Source organism: Cariama cristata, unplaced genomic scaffold (assembly GCF_000690535.1).
Source record: "Cariama cristata isolate BGI_N322 unplaced genomic scaffold, ASM69053v1 scaffold18304, whole genome shotgun sequence".
In the NCBI taxonomy this organism is placed as follows: domain Eukaryota; kingdom Metazoa; phylum Chordata; class Aves; order Cariamiformes; family Cariamidae; genus Cariama; species Cariama cristata.
Window position 1 is genome coordinate 20,149 of NW_009611463.1, and position 12,731 is coordinate 32,879.

At 47.7% G+C, this 12,731-nt stretch overlaps 1 protein-coding gene across 1 annotated transcript in view; it reads left to right on the top strand.

The window, feature by feature from the left end:
• FBXO42 (F-box protein 42) overlaps positions 1 to 12,731 on the top strand; it is a 32,728-nt gene that overhangs the window by 5,132 nt on the left and 14,865 nt on the right. Inside the window, exon 3 of the mRNA XM_009698278.1 lies at positions 4,776 to 4,910. Within this exon, the coding sequence (XP_009696580.1) occupies positions 4,776 to 4,910 (135 nt within the window). The remainder of the gene's footprint in view (positions 1 to 4,775; positions 4,911 to 12,731) is intronic.

Sequence of the window (12,731 nt, forward strand, 5' to 3'; positions counted from 1 at the left end):
AATGCCGACTGTTGTGCCAGAAATATTGATCCTTTGATGGAAGAGTGACTAATTTTAAATACTGATTATTTTTTTTTCCATGCAATCTGGGGAGCATGGCACCAACGTGATGACTAATTAAAGCAATTTTGTGGGTTTACCCTGAGAGGCAAGGGAGAGGTAAAAGCTGGAATGTTGTTTGTTTTACAGGATGGGCTGCTTTTCTACCACAGCTACGGCTCTTCATATTGCCCAGCTTTACTCAATATATCACTGCCTTTTGGCTGCACGGAGTCCCTGCACTGCAAGGTGCAGGAAAAGAGTATTTTAGAGAATAGGGAGATAATGTGGGATATCTTTGATCTATTTTTTTCCCCTGAAGATGCGGAGAGCTGGGCTTTCTGAGGTCTGGTGCATTTTTATCGTGCCACAACTTGTGGCATTGTTGGTGTAAACATCTGTGCCAGCCAGCAGGACTGGCCGCTTTCATCTGCAGCCCTGCCTCCTCGGCGCCGCCGGCCTGCCGGCTCTCGTGCCAAACACGGTTGGGTGCAGAGAGGTTACCTCCAAAACCCAGCCCCGCGTTGGAGGAAGCGGTGCCAGCAGCTCAACGTACGACGCTTGCAGCATCGGCTTGGCAGGGTCCTCCTGGGAACGCCAACACCGAGGGCTGCCAACCTTTAGCTGCAAAGCTGCGGTGCTGTTCTCAGCCGAGGGCTGCGTAGCAATGGGATTTCACTAGCCAAGCTGGACTCTTGCCCCTCTTTCCGATGGGGAGTACGACCTTTGAACTTGGATAGGTTACTTTATTTGATGTACTTAGCGTTTAAAAAGTCAATGGACTTTAATTATTGCAAAGTGCATGTGCTTTGCATTCAGTTTTCCCTTTCAGTTGATCTTTATTTCGGTTACCTCACGCTCTGGGTGAAAGTCTCTGATGCTTTGCTATGCAGCACAGAGGGGAAACAGGAACGTGTTCAGAACAAGCTGACTCTGCGGTCTGTTTGGCCATCACTGTCTTCAAGCATCAGAAATATTTATTCTCTTGTTTTCCACTGACAAAGATATGCCATGTCTGCAATAATGAAAACTCTGGGGGACACTGAATTTTACTGGGACTCAAAAAAAAAAAAAACAAAAAAAACCAAAAAAAAAAACAAAAAACACAGACCAAAAAACCAAAAACATAAACAAACCCAACTAAAAATCCATCCAGTGTTTTCCACCCAAAAAAGAGCTAAAGGCACTAGGGATTCAGACCCTCCTCCCCTGATTTATTCGACACCTTTGCAAGGCTGGTATAAACTGAAGTTTTCACTGGTGCTTTTTTTCCCCCCCTAATTTTTTTTTTCCCAAACTGATCTGTCTTCCTCTACTTCAGAACCTTTAAATGGCTTGCTAAGAAGAAGTAGGAAAGCACAGTTTAAATTATTTTGGTCTAGGATTAAAATACATGCCATGCGGATGTCGTGGTGCCTGGCTGGCTGGCCTGGTTTTTAAATCCAAATAGAGGAGAAGAATGCTGCCACCTCCCCTCAAAAATAATAAATGAGCTGTGCTGTTGTGCGAAAGCTGTGCTTGCCAAGGTTTTGACGTGGGGAGGAGGTAAGAGGCTCTCGACCTGTCATGGTTTAGGTAGTGATTAGATTTGTAAGGAAACCAAACCTTTCAAGAAAGGTTAAGTGGAAAAACCGCAGCATTGCTTTGCACCAGGTTTTAATTCCACATACTTAGTGCAAAGTGCTGGCTGGTGCCTTCCTGGGTGGAGGTGACATTGCAGCCTACAAGGGGTCTTACTGTGTAAAAATGATACAGGGTCAAATCTTAAGGAGTAGGTAAAGCTATGAAAATGCTCTTAATCATTATTTCTTCCTCGACCCCCTCCGAGGTAAATCCACTACACCACTACTTATATATCCTCCACCCCAGACAGAGCTCCGAAGTGATGTGCCGTGGCGTATAGGTGTATGTTATATTAGTTTAACAAGACATGGGTTGAGATGAAGGCATTTCATTTGCGCGTAAGGACCTCGTGTGGATGCACATGGGGGAGAGCTGGGTGGTCTCACCCTACGAACACGTCCCATGTCTCCAGCTCCCTCGTTCCTGCTGTGTGGTCAGCAAAGCGCCCTGGCCTTGTCACTAAAAGCCAAGGGCATGAGGGCTGCTGGCTTTTCAATAGGGGATCTGCATGACAAGCCCCAGGTCAGACAATGGGACCCTCGGCAAAGGCCACCGGGCATCATCGCATCCCCTGCTGAGCCACGGTATTGTCTGCGGGCACTTGAATGCACCGGGTTTACGGCGTTGCGATTCATTCAGAGCGGCGAGATGAATATCGCTGGTGTGTTTATGGGTGGGCTGTGTTAAAGAGCTCTTTCAGGCTGGAAATACATACCTCCAGCCTGCAGAATTAGGGCTGTGGGGTTGGATCGTTGGAAACCAGGGACGTGCTTGCACTGGTCTAGAGTGAAGCTGGAAGCAGAGACTTCTTCTCGTGAGGATTTGCTCTGAATCCTTTTCTTTTACTATCAAAAGTAGGTTATCAGCCTTTCACTCCAGATGCTCCTTTTTTAGGCTTTTTTCTTGTATTTTCTGGCTGCTATTTCAAAAAGAAAAAAAGCCTTTGCCTGTACAAGCTCTGGAGTAGTCCTGTGTCCCGTCAGGTCAGCTCATCTGACTCTATTTTTATTTAACTGGTGAACAGCTGTGTACATGTGATGGAGAGAGATGGAATGATTGGTGCAACTTGCACCCCTGCTATGCATCTACCTCTGCTTTTGCTTCGGCACAGAATAAATATTGGTGCTCTTTATGAAAGGCAGCGCTGTACTTGCGTGCTAATCCTTCATCTTGTCGCTTCCCGTGTGCTGGTTCTTTACGATGGCACAGGGTCCTCAACCTGGAGATGCTCTGCGGAGGGCCTCCTGCATAATCACAAGTGCTTCTCACCTCTATCTCGGATGCGGGGCCAGATGCAGTCCACGGCACAGGGCAGCCCGCCTGAACTTTGACTTTTCTCTTGCTTTTCGTGTGGGGCAATATATTGCTTGTCACCACAAGGGCAATGACTCCTGCACCCTCCAGGCCCCGGCTGGTACCCTTCAGTGTTCCCAGAGCATAAAACACCGCGGCTTTCTGCAATGCACCGGCACATGTGTGCGTGGATATGATTTATTGTGGTTTCTCCCCTCGCTAGACTTGATAATAAATGCTCAAGGAATTGCTGGGGGGGCCTTGCTCATGTTGAAAGGGTTGATATTAGATTTTTATGGTTGTCTTTTGAGGGCACTTGTATGAAGTTGGACTTTACAGAGAGATGCTTTGATTCTGAGTGGGATTCAGGTGGAAAGTCCTCTTTGAGAGGAGTATCAATGCTAAGAGAGAGCATGCAGGATTTAGTGTTTTGGGACCATCCATATGTGTGCTGCTGAATTCCTGGTGTCTGAAGACAGTTAAATACGTCCTGGGAGATGCAGTAACGAGCACAGCAACATTCTGACAGACAGATCGAGGCTTCAGGAACAAGCTTGCCCCTCCTGCCAGCCACGCTGTACACTTTTTACCAAAGCTCTAGGGGAAGAAAGGGAAGAATTTTACAGAAAACCCAATAATTAAGACTTTTCAGGCTGTGTCAGGTCAAGGGAGGAGTGAATTTCAAATGAGTTGCTGTCACACGGAGGTCAGCGGAGACAGCACCCGTCCGACTGGAGGGTGCGGATGTGGAAGAACCTGCTGCCCAATCACCCAGAGCAGGCCAGGAGCTGAAGTCACCTTCTCTCCTCGATCTTTGGCTTCCAAACTTAGGGGCTGGTGTGAGTTTATCTGTCCAAGCTGCTGCCAAAGGACAAGCTTGCTTTTCCAGCATTGCCATCGGATGCTTGTCCTACTTCTCATGAGTTAGGCAAGAGGTGGAAGAGATGCCGCTGCCTTGCGCCTTGTGAAAGGCGAGGGGTCATTGTACGAAGTCAACAGGGCTCGTTGCGTTTGAGGAGGGAAATGTAAAAATTGGGAAGTCCTCTTTGTAATTACAGGGGTTTAACTTTCTGAATGTGTTTGAATCGTGCTCATCCTCCAAGGCAGATAAGCTGAGCAAGTCCCCTCTGCTCTACATTCTGTTTAATTTTCTTCTTGTCAGAGGTGCTTGGGTACCACGGGATGCTAACTACCAAAGGCAGGCACTTGCATTTTTTTTTTTTTCCTGCAGAATTTGGTTTGGGGCCAAAAGCTCTTTATTTCCCTGGGTATCTTTGAGGGGTTGTCAAGTGTTGCGTTCCCTCCCCGTTCCCCATCTCGTTGCCTAATCCTTTCCCATAAGGAGCAAAGGGAATGCTCACGTAAGATGCGTCTGTTTCAGCGGTGCTTTTCTGTGATGAGATAGGGTGAAATGCTGTCAGACTTGGAAAAGAGAATCAGCGACCAGGTCTAGGTACACAAGCCAGTTTCTTAGTCTAAATTGGCGACCCTATAAACCATACAAACTAGCTTAGAGAAGGTAAGCATGCTGAGTGCGTTAATCGTCGCTAATCTAATTAACTACAAGCTGCTAAGGCAGCTTTCTTTACACTTTCAGGAGCTGCTCTGCTTGAGGGGATGATCGTCTCAGAGGGTTTTTGCTGGAGGTTTACCCTGGTCAGGGATACCCCTAAGCCGACCCATGGTTTTATTGAAGTTGGAGGAACCTGTCTGCTTTTCTCCTGTCTGAAACCCAGGGGAAAAGAAAATGATCTTTTTTTTCACCCAAAAACACAAAGGTCAGAGAATTGGCTAATCTGCATGTTTGATTCCTTTCCTAGGTGCGTGTTACTACGATGCTAACCAGTCGATGTATGTGTTCGGTGGCTGCACGCAGAGCAGCTGTAACGCCGCCTTCAATGACCTCTGGAGACTTGACCTGAATAGCAAGGAGTGGATCCGGCCCCTGGCATCAGGTGAGAGGTGGCAGATGTGCAACTCCCCCACCACTTTATCGAAACATACCTTGTCCCTAGGGTGGGCTGGTCTGAGTCTGTATTTCCCCACATGTTTTATCATTATCTGACCTGTTTTCAAGTTATATACTTTTGGCTTTTTTTGCCATGGACTGTGTGTATCCTGGTGCCTGCAGCACCGCACTGAGTTGTCTCGGTTTGTCTGGAGCAGCTGCTCGGTGCTGGTTGGTGCCATGCCAGGATGAGCGATGCTCACCTGCAGCTATGAGAGCCTATCTCGATAAGAGTTGTTGTCCCAAAGCTGAGATTTATTTTTTTTTTAATAACTCCGATAGCTGCCACTTCAGGTATTTTGAGGAGTGGAGGAGACATGCCCATGCGGGCTACCCACAGCAACCGTGAGAGCGTGGGAAATCAGGTACATTCCTGCAGTCCATGCGCTCTGAGCAGGGCAGGAAAACACCACAAATTATTTCCCACACTGGTTTTTGTACTCAAAATGTCACACACGGCATGCTTGTTTTCTTTATATTTCTGAATTTGACTAAAATAACTTTGAGAAAAGCAGAAGAATTAGGGGAAGCTCTTGGCAGGGGTAAGTCGGTGTTGAACTAGCCATTTCAGCAAGAGCTTTACATTTAACAAAGAGTAGGAAGAAGAAAGGAGCTCAGCATCCACCAAGCACTCCTTGCTGACTTGTCTACTTGGGTGCAGACTCTCTCTGACTCTGCTTTGTGTGCTCTAAGTATTGTGGATTGCTCAGTTATTGTTTAAAGTCATATTTTCTTGTCTTACACTTTTCTTATCTGGATTTTGGAGGACTTCATATATTTCTGCATACTGGTGTTGTCTGGGAATTGGTCGGATGTAACTTTGAAACATTAACATGTAACTTGGTGCTTGATACCTACTCACTGGATATCAGTCTACACAACTCTTAGTATTTTGATTTGATTTTTGCGTCTGCACATCCACTGTATGATGCCTACAGGTGAGAATTAAGCAGTCATGGACTTAAAATGGAGGAAGAAAACAAACGACAGCCCACACATATGTGGAAATTGGCTCTCGCTCTTCCTCCTTCCCTGCTATAGTGCTCTCCTTCTGCTTGGGGGTGGAGAAGAGGCCATGGGTAGCATAAACAGGATACTGGGCGATGCAGACCTCTGCTCTGACCCAGGACATCTATTCTTGCAGCCCAGCAAGTTCTTCCGTCGGATTGAATGCGGGGCACGACTCGCAGTCGCGTTAACGAGTCCAGCCGCCGGCACCCAGCTCTGCTCACTCACTCTCTTGGTATTTCGCGAAGTCAAATTCCCACTGCCTTACTAACAAATAACACTTTTAAAAGAATGAGTCCTGTGGGAATATGTGTCAGAGTTAAGTCCCATGGGAAGATCCCCCGAGGAGATATTTCTGCATGCTGTCATGAGTGCATGTAGCGAGATGGGATCGCAACTGAAACTTCAGGCAGTCTCACCGAACAGAGAGCGCTCTTGTTCCTTCGTCTTCAGAAGAAATGAGTCACCCCCGCGCTTGTGCCGGTGGTGGTTTCTTACACATAGCCACTTCTTTTTTTTTGGTGCCCTTAACCAGAGGGTTGGCACCTTCTGCCTGGGAAAGAATAGTGACTGGAGGGGGCAAAAGCTGAGAGCTTTGAAACTCGGGAGTCAGATGTAAATAAGGCAGGAGGGATTTTTATTTTTTTTTTCTTTTTTAAAGAAGAGATGACATTGATTAATGCTTGCTGTGTGTGCAGGCTACTTGCTCGTGGAGGTTGAGGAGGAGTTCCCACACCTGGCCCTACAAACTCTGTAGGGTAGGTCTTACTCCAGAATAAGATGGTGGTTTTTCCACAAGGCCGGTTCTTGCTGGGAGAGGTTTGATCATACGCTACTTGTGCCCTCGTTGAGCATGGGCATCTTATCTATGGAGACCTGGGCAAGGCCACCCAAAGGGAACAGGAGCGTGGTGCCAGGGCCCTGCCAAATGCCTCGGACACAGCTCAGGTGAGCTGAAACAACTTCATTCCTTTCCCCTCTCTGAAGGGCTTTTCCAGGGAGAAAACACCCTTTTTTGTTGTTGTTTGTTCATACTGTTTTCGTTTGGGTTTTGTTACTTGCAGGCATTAGATGACATCAGAGCTGGATAATTCATCTCTAGCCTGAGCTGCTGCACTTCATCTGGGAGTAAATATTTAGCCTTCAAAGAAATAATTGGCCCATGTTTCTTTAGTCTCGGAGATGGAGGAGGGAGATAATTGCTTCAAAAAACCCTAATTTTTGAGGTTTCAAAGTATTTTTTTTGCTTAGACCTAAAACAATGGCATTGACTTTCTACTTATTAGGCTGGAACAGAACAAGAGAGTTAATGCCTAGCTTTTATGTAGTGCTTTTTACTGGTGGGGCTTAATGCTCTACAAAGGAGGGTGCAAGGCAGCAGGATCTCTATTTTAGGAACGTGAACAGGAATGACTCTAAACTCTCCTCCCTCAAGCTCTTCTGGCCACTTTGGAGCTACTTTCCACCTCCTCCACTCCCACATACAAGTCTTGCTGGAGCAGGAGGGGAGTGATAATTAATGGCCCGTATTATGTGGGAAGCCTGCAATGTTATCCCAGGGTAGGTGGTCCCTGGGAGGCAGGTGCCTTTCTCCATGTGTTGGGGATGCTTTCTTTGCCTTTATTTGCATAATTAATCTGGGCACTTCTTTGACTTTTAGCCTATCTGCACAGAGGAGAACCTGATGAAGGACTGGAGGTGGTTTATGCAGGAGTCTGTTTATCCAGCTGGAGGCAAGGGTTAGTCTCAACTCCTCTGTAACTCAAGCTGCAGCACGCTGCTGTTGCGGCGAGGGTGCAGGCAGGATGACTTCGATGGTGATAGTCCTCTGGTGCTCCCCAGGAACAAGCTCTTGTGCGGCTGAAACTGCCAGGAAAGAACCCAAAACCTGTTTGAAACGGAGACTCCCAAGACTTAATGCAATGGGTAATGCAGGAGCTGCAGGGGTTCCCATGGTGAGGGCTTTGGCGTCGTCCTGGAGTTGGCTAAGCCAGGATTTGGACCTGGATCTGCTGCGCCAATGGCAGGGAAGGCTTGTCCTGTTTCCACACAGGTCTATGAAACGCTCTTGATGAGATCCCTGCCATCTCTCTGCGATGAAAACTGCTGGCACATCCTGGGAGAGGCTGCCTTGGCCATCAGCACTGACTCAGGCCCTTTCCTGTCGTCCGTGTCTCCTGTTCGTGTCATCCTCAGGCTGCAGGGGATAATTTACAGGCAGAATAGAGAGCGTATCCCCAGGCAGTTATCCTCCTGGCCTGCCTGTGCTATTTCAGACTATGTGTTTCTGCAGACTTTCTCCCTTCCTGTATTTGTTAGTTTATATTCCTCAGGAGCCCTGCCCTTCGCCTCTCTCTGCCAGAACTGTACACTAAACTGGGAAATAACTTTTTTTAAATCCGAGAGAAAAATTGCAGTAGTTTTCCCCGTGCTGCCAGGGGCTTATGGGACAGAGGTGGAAAGCTTTTCTTTTTAAAACCAAGCCTTTCACCGTGCTTGATAAAGTAGGTAAGGCCGATATAAAGACCAGGTCTTTGCAGGGAGAGGAACGCTAGCTGAAGCCCTACAGGATCTGCACATCCTCCGTTTCTGCTTTTTCCTCGGCCAAACGTGATCCCCCCGCTTTGCTACCGTCTTCCCTACAGCTACGTGGGAAGGCAAGAGAGCCGTGAAGACCCCGATGCCCCCCTTGACGCAGTGTATTTTCCCACTGCTGGGCCATGATATCCCACTCTGGTATCGGGAGAGTTCAGGAGACTTGGGGCTCCGCTTTTCCTGTTTGCTGCAAACAGGCTTGCCGTGCGGCCGGCCCCACGTCCACTTTTCCGCTGAGGGGGTAAAATTCCCCAGGACTTGTTTCCTGGTGGCTTTGTCTCCCTGCGGTTGTGCTGCATTCGCTGGGGAGATGGGAAAGCTTCTCATCTTTCTCAGGATTTCAGGATAAAAACAGGCTTGGAGGCAAAACTTGTTCATTAGATGCTCTCATCCTCTCTGTCCATGTTCACAGTGTCAAGATGTAGCCACATCAGAGCACCTGATCCTCCCTGCTTTACCCTGAAAATAAGTAGAGACCCTCAGCCTGAAATCTGTGCTTAAAACCTCCTGGGTAGCCTTGGTGCGACACAGTAAGTGTACAAAAAAACCTCTCCCAAGTCGGTTCCTCTTGGCTCTGTTCTTCCCGCAGGTCCCCTCCGTTCTTTGAGTGGGAGCCGCTGGAGTTTGGGGATCAGGTTTCCCCTTGTGAGCTGAGGGGAAGGTGCCTTTGATGGTGTTGTGTCAACAAAACTAACAGCCCAAAGGAGGGAGGAGAGACTCTGCTGTCCCCTGCCCGAGGTGGTTCTATCAGATGTGGTCCCTGTGCGGTGGGAGGCTCTCTTGGCTGAAAGAGAAACCTGCCCGTTAGTCGTCGAGCACAAGCGGAGGTGTTTATCCTTGATAAAGCTGTGCAAAAACCTTGCCCTGAGCAAAAAAAAAAGCCCTGTTTTCATCATCTTGTAGAAAACAGTGGTGAGTTTTCAAAACAGTTGGTGAAGTTTCATAATGCTGATCCCAATCCGGAGTGCATTTTCTTGTTTGGGGCCTCCTTGGCGTTGTGAGCTTTGTGGAGCTGAAAGGAGTCGTGAGCCACAGCGAAGGACTGGACATTCCAAGGAAGGGAGATGGTCATGCAGCTGAGATCCAGTGGACGTCTAGCCCTTTGCATCCCCAAATCAGCATGGCACCTTGATGCACAGTGTAAATAACGCACAGGACCCGTGGCTGCAGTGTAGTCCAAGACATCGGTGGCGTTTCTGAAGAGTAAACAGTTCTTAGAGTAGTGGAAAACATCTTGCGTTTGGATTTAAAACTTGCTGTGTCTGGAGACATCCTGAGATTGTGCAGATTGTTCAGTCCTTGGTTGCATTTTGCATTTTCTTTTTTTCCTGAATAGCAGTAACCAGCTGAGACTCCTTACTGAAATACTCTGCCCTGACCCCGTATTGCAATTCTTCTGTTCCCATTGCAGAGTGACTTGCCTCGTGGTAACATAGCAAGTGATCTAAGGCACATCCTTGCTTTGGGGATTAAAAAAACCCTGCAAAATCCTGACCTGACGGTGCCAGTAGCCTCTCTAGAGCAGCATTTCTCCGTCTGTGGACTGCTGCCGGTCCCCAAGACACCATTTACGAGATGTTTCTTAGCAAAACAAATACGTTCCCATGTACGCAAGGAAGGAAAGCAGGAGAAGCAGGTTTGGAAAATAAACTTTCAAAATTTAGCTCCACTCGTTTCCACTTACAGCCCTTGAGGGGAGGGCTGCAAAATGGTCTTCATCTACCCATGTGTTTCTGAACTCGGTGCGGTGTTGAAGGGCCCTTTTTAATTGAAGGCATGCCTAACTTGTTATTAAAAACTTGCGATCACCTTGAGCACACTGAAGCTGTGTCGTAGCTGCTGGCCTCCTGGGAATCAAAAGGAGTGAAAAGCTGATACCTGGCACAGAATAACGTCTCTAATTATGGCTGCAGCTACTGGCTGCGGGTGTCTGATGCTTCAAAGTAGAACAGGTTAATGACACAGATGGAAATCCCTCGCAGTATGTACAGTGTCTTTCTGCTGTCGTAGTATTGAATACAGCCTGGAAGAGAGGAAAGGTTTTCTCCAGCTCTTTTCCTGATCTAGTTTGTTTCTTCCTCATTGCCCTTTGAGTTTAGTAGCAGTAGGGCATATTGCTGCCTTTGCAGAGCTAAAACTTTCTGTGTTATCATTGAAAAAATCCCTGACTTTCCCACCACAATCAACATGCTCTTTGAGCCCTCAAGCCTGGAGTGACTTGACCTCACTGGAAACTCTGCCTTAATTCTGGTGAGTCTGCTGCCTAACTGCAGCTTCCCTATCACACAGCTCATTTCTGCCCTTCTGAAACAAAAACACAAGTTCCTGGGATTTGTTCTATGCCATCCTTTGGGACAGACGCTTCACAGCACGGGTTGCTTGGAATTGCTTTCTCTGATTTAAATATATTGAGTTTTTCCCTCTCTTTGGGCTCACAGGTTTAGAAGGAGGTGAGTGACCACTCCTGCCAAGTGGTAGTAGCCTTTGACAGCCATATTCTCCAGCCCAGCGTTGTCCTGTTGGGCTGGGAGTGACAAGGAGCACTGAAGGATAAAGCCTCCCTGAAATTTAAGCTGCAGTGCAGAAATAAAAAGGCAAAGTGCATCTTTTGAAGAAGAATCCTGGTAACTAGAGAAATCTAGCTGGCGGTACATATAGAAATGCTGCAAAGCACAGCACGCTGAGGTTGTCCCGTCGCAGGTACGCGGGGCAGTAGCCTGCTGCTCCCAGGTGAAAAATGCATCTATGCAAACCTTTAAACAATTTCTATTGCAAAACACAACGTTGCAGGGAGTGGGAGCTGGATTTGCTCTGTCTGGAAATGGCACGCTACACCCTGCTCTCCGAAGGAAGCAACATCCTTGAATATAGAGTTTCAACTTCGTTACTGCCCCTCCAGAGAGTGAGTCCGGAGCTTGTTTGGCAGGCTCTGAGCTGCGGCTCCACGGAGCTTGGGTGTTTCTCAGTGCCTTTCGGTCCCTCGGTTAGTCTGTGCAAGGCAGACAGGATGCTAATTTGTTCCTTTCTTCACTTGCGTGGTTTTGAAAAATGTCTCTAATGAAATTTGTGTTATTGAATATGAAATATTTCAAAGACAAGAGGTGAAAAATCAGCTGATGACGGTTTTTTTCAGAAGCCGTGATGCCTTCTTGGGAAAGCACTGTTTGTGTGTGGAGGGCTGGTTTCCAAGAGGTTAATCCATTGCTGTTTGGGTTCAATAGGATTGCTTTGCGGTGGTGATTAGATGCCTAATCTGAGCGGGTTTAGGTTTACAACACGCATCTGCCCTCCCTTTGATTTGCCAGGCCTTGTCCTTCTCCGTTCTCGTTGCCTCTCTGGCTGTTTGTGTTTAACTTCTGAAGGTTTTTTGTCGTCTGGATCCGTCCTCTTCTGAATGGCACTCATCCAGCATCGCTGCTTGTGTGCAGGGTAGCTCTTGCCCCATGGGATGGACACCCTGCCACGACTGACCCAGCAGCATTGCGTGGATTAAGCCAGAGGTAAAAAACTCACATGCAGACTGAGCATGTGATCTACTCTTTGTAAGGATCTATCCTGAAAATCGCAAACTAGACGGGAAAAGGCAGAAGACAGAAGACTCCCCTTTTCTTCCTGGGGGTCTGTATGGCTCTTGGAGGCTTTCTGCCTGGGAATCTGCTCCCTGCAAAAAAAAAAAAATAGGCACCTGCTTGGAGAGACCAGTTGCTTAAATGCTTCAGCGGTAAAGCACTTAAACTCTTTAGCTGGTCAGTGTGATGGGAAGTGGATGTGGACTGCCGCTACCAGGGTGAAAAATATACGTCTGCTTCCTATTCTTGAGCACTGCATCTGAAAACCATCTCTCTGCGTGGCTTGCTCCATTCCTCCTTCCCCCTGATTGTGCCTGGCTGCAGCCTGCCCCTTGCACCAGCTGGTGTTGACTGAGTTATCCTTATTGATGCGACCGAGCTGGGTTCCCATGGCATTTTCAGTTGCTCCCAATATCCACAGAGGTCATAAAGTCTCTCCATAACTTCGTTCCTCTCTTACATCTTGGGGGTGGGAGGCAGAGCGTGTTCAGCAATTAAAATAAGGAGTGACTGGTCCTCACCTTGTCCACATGGACACGGGGATGCTGCTGCTGCTGTCACCCCTCTGGCATCAGTGTGCATGGCATTGCAGGAAT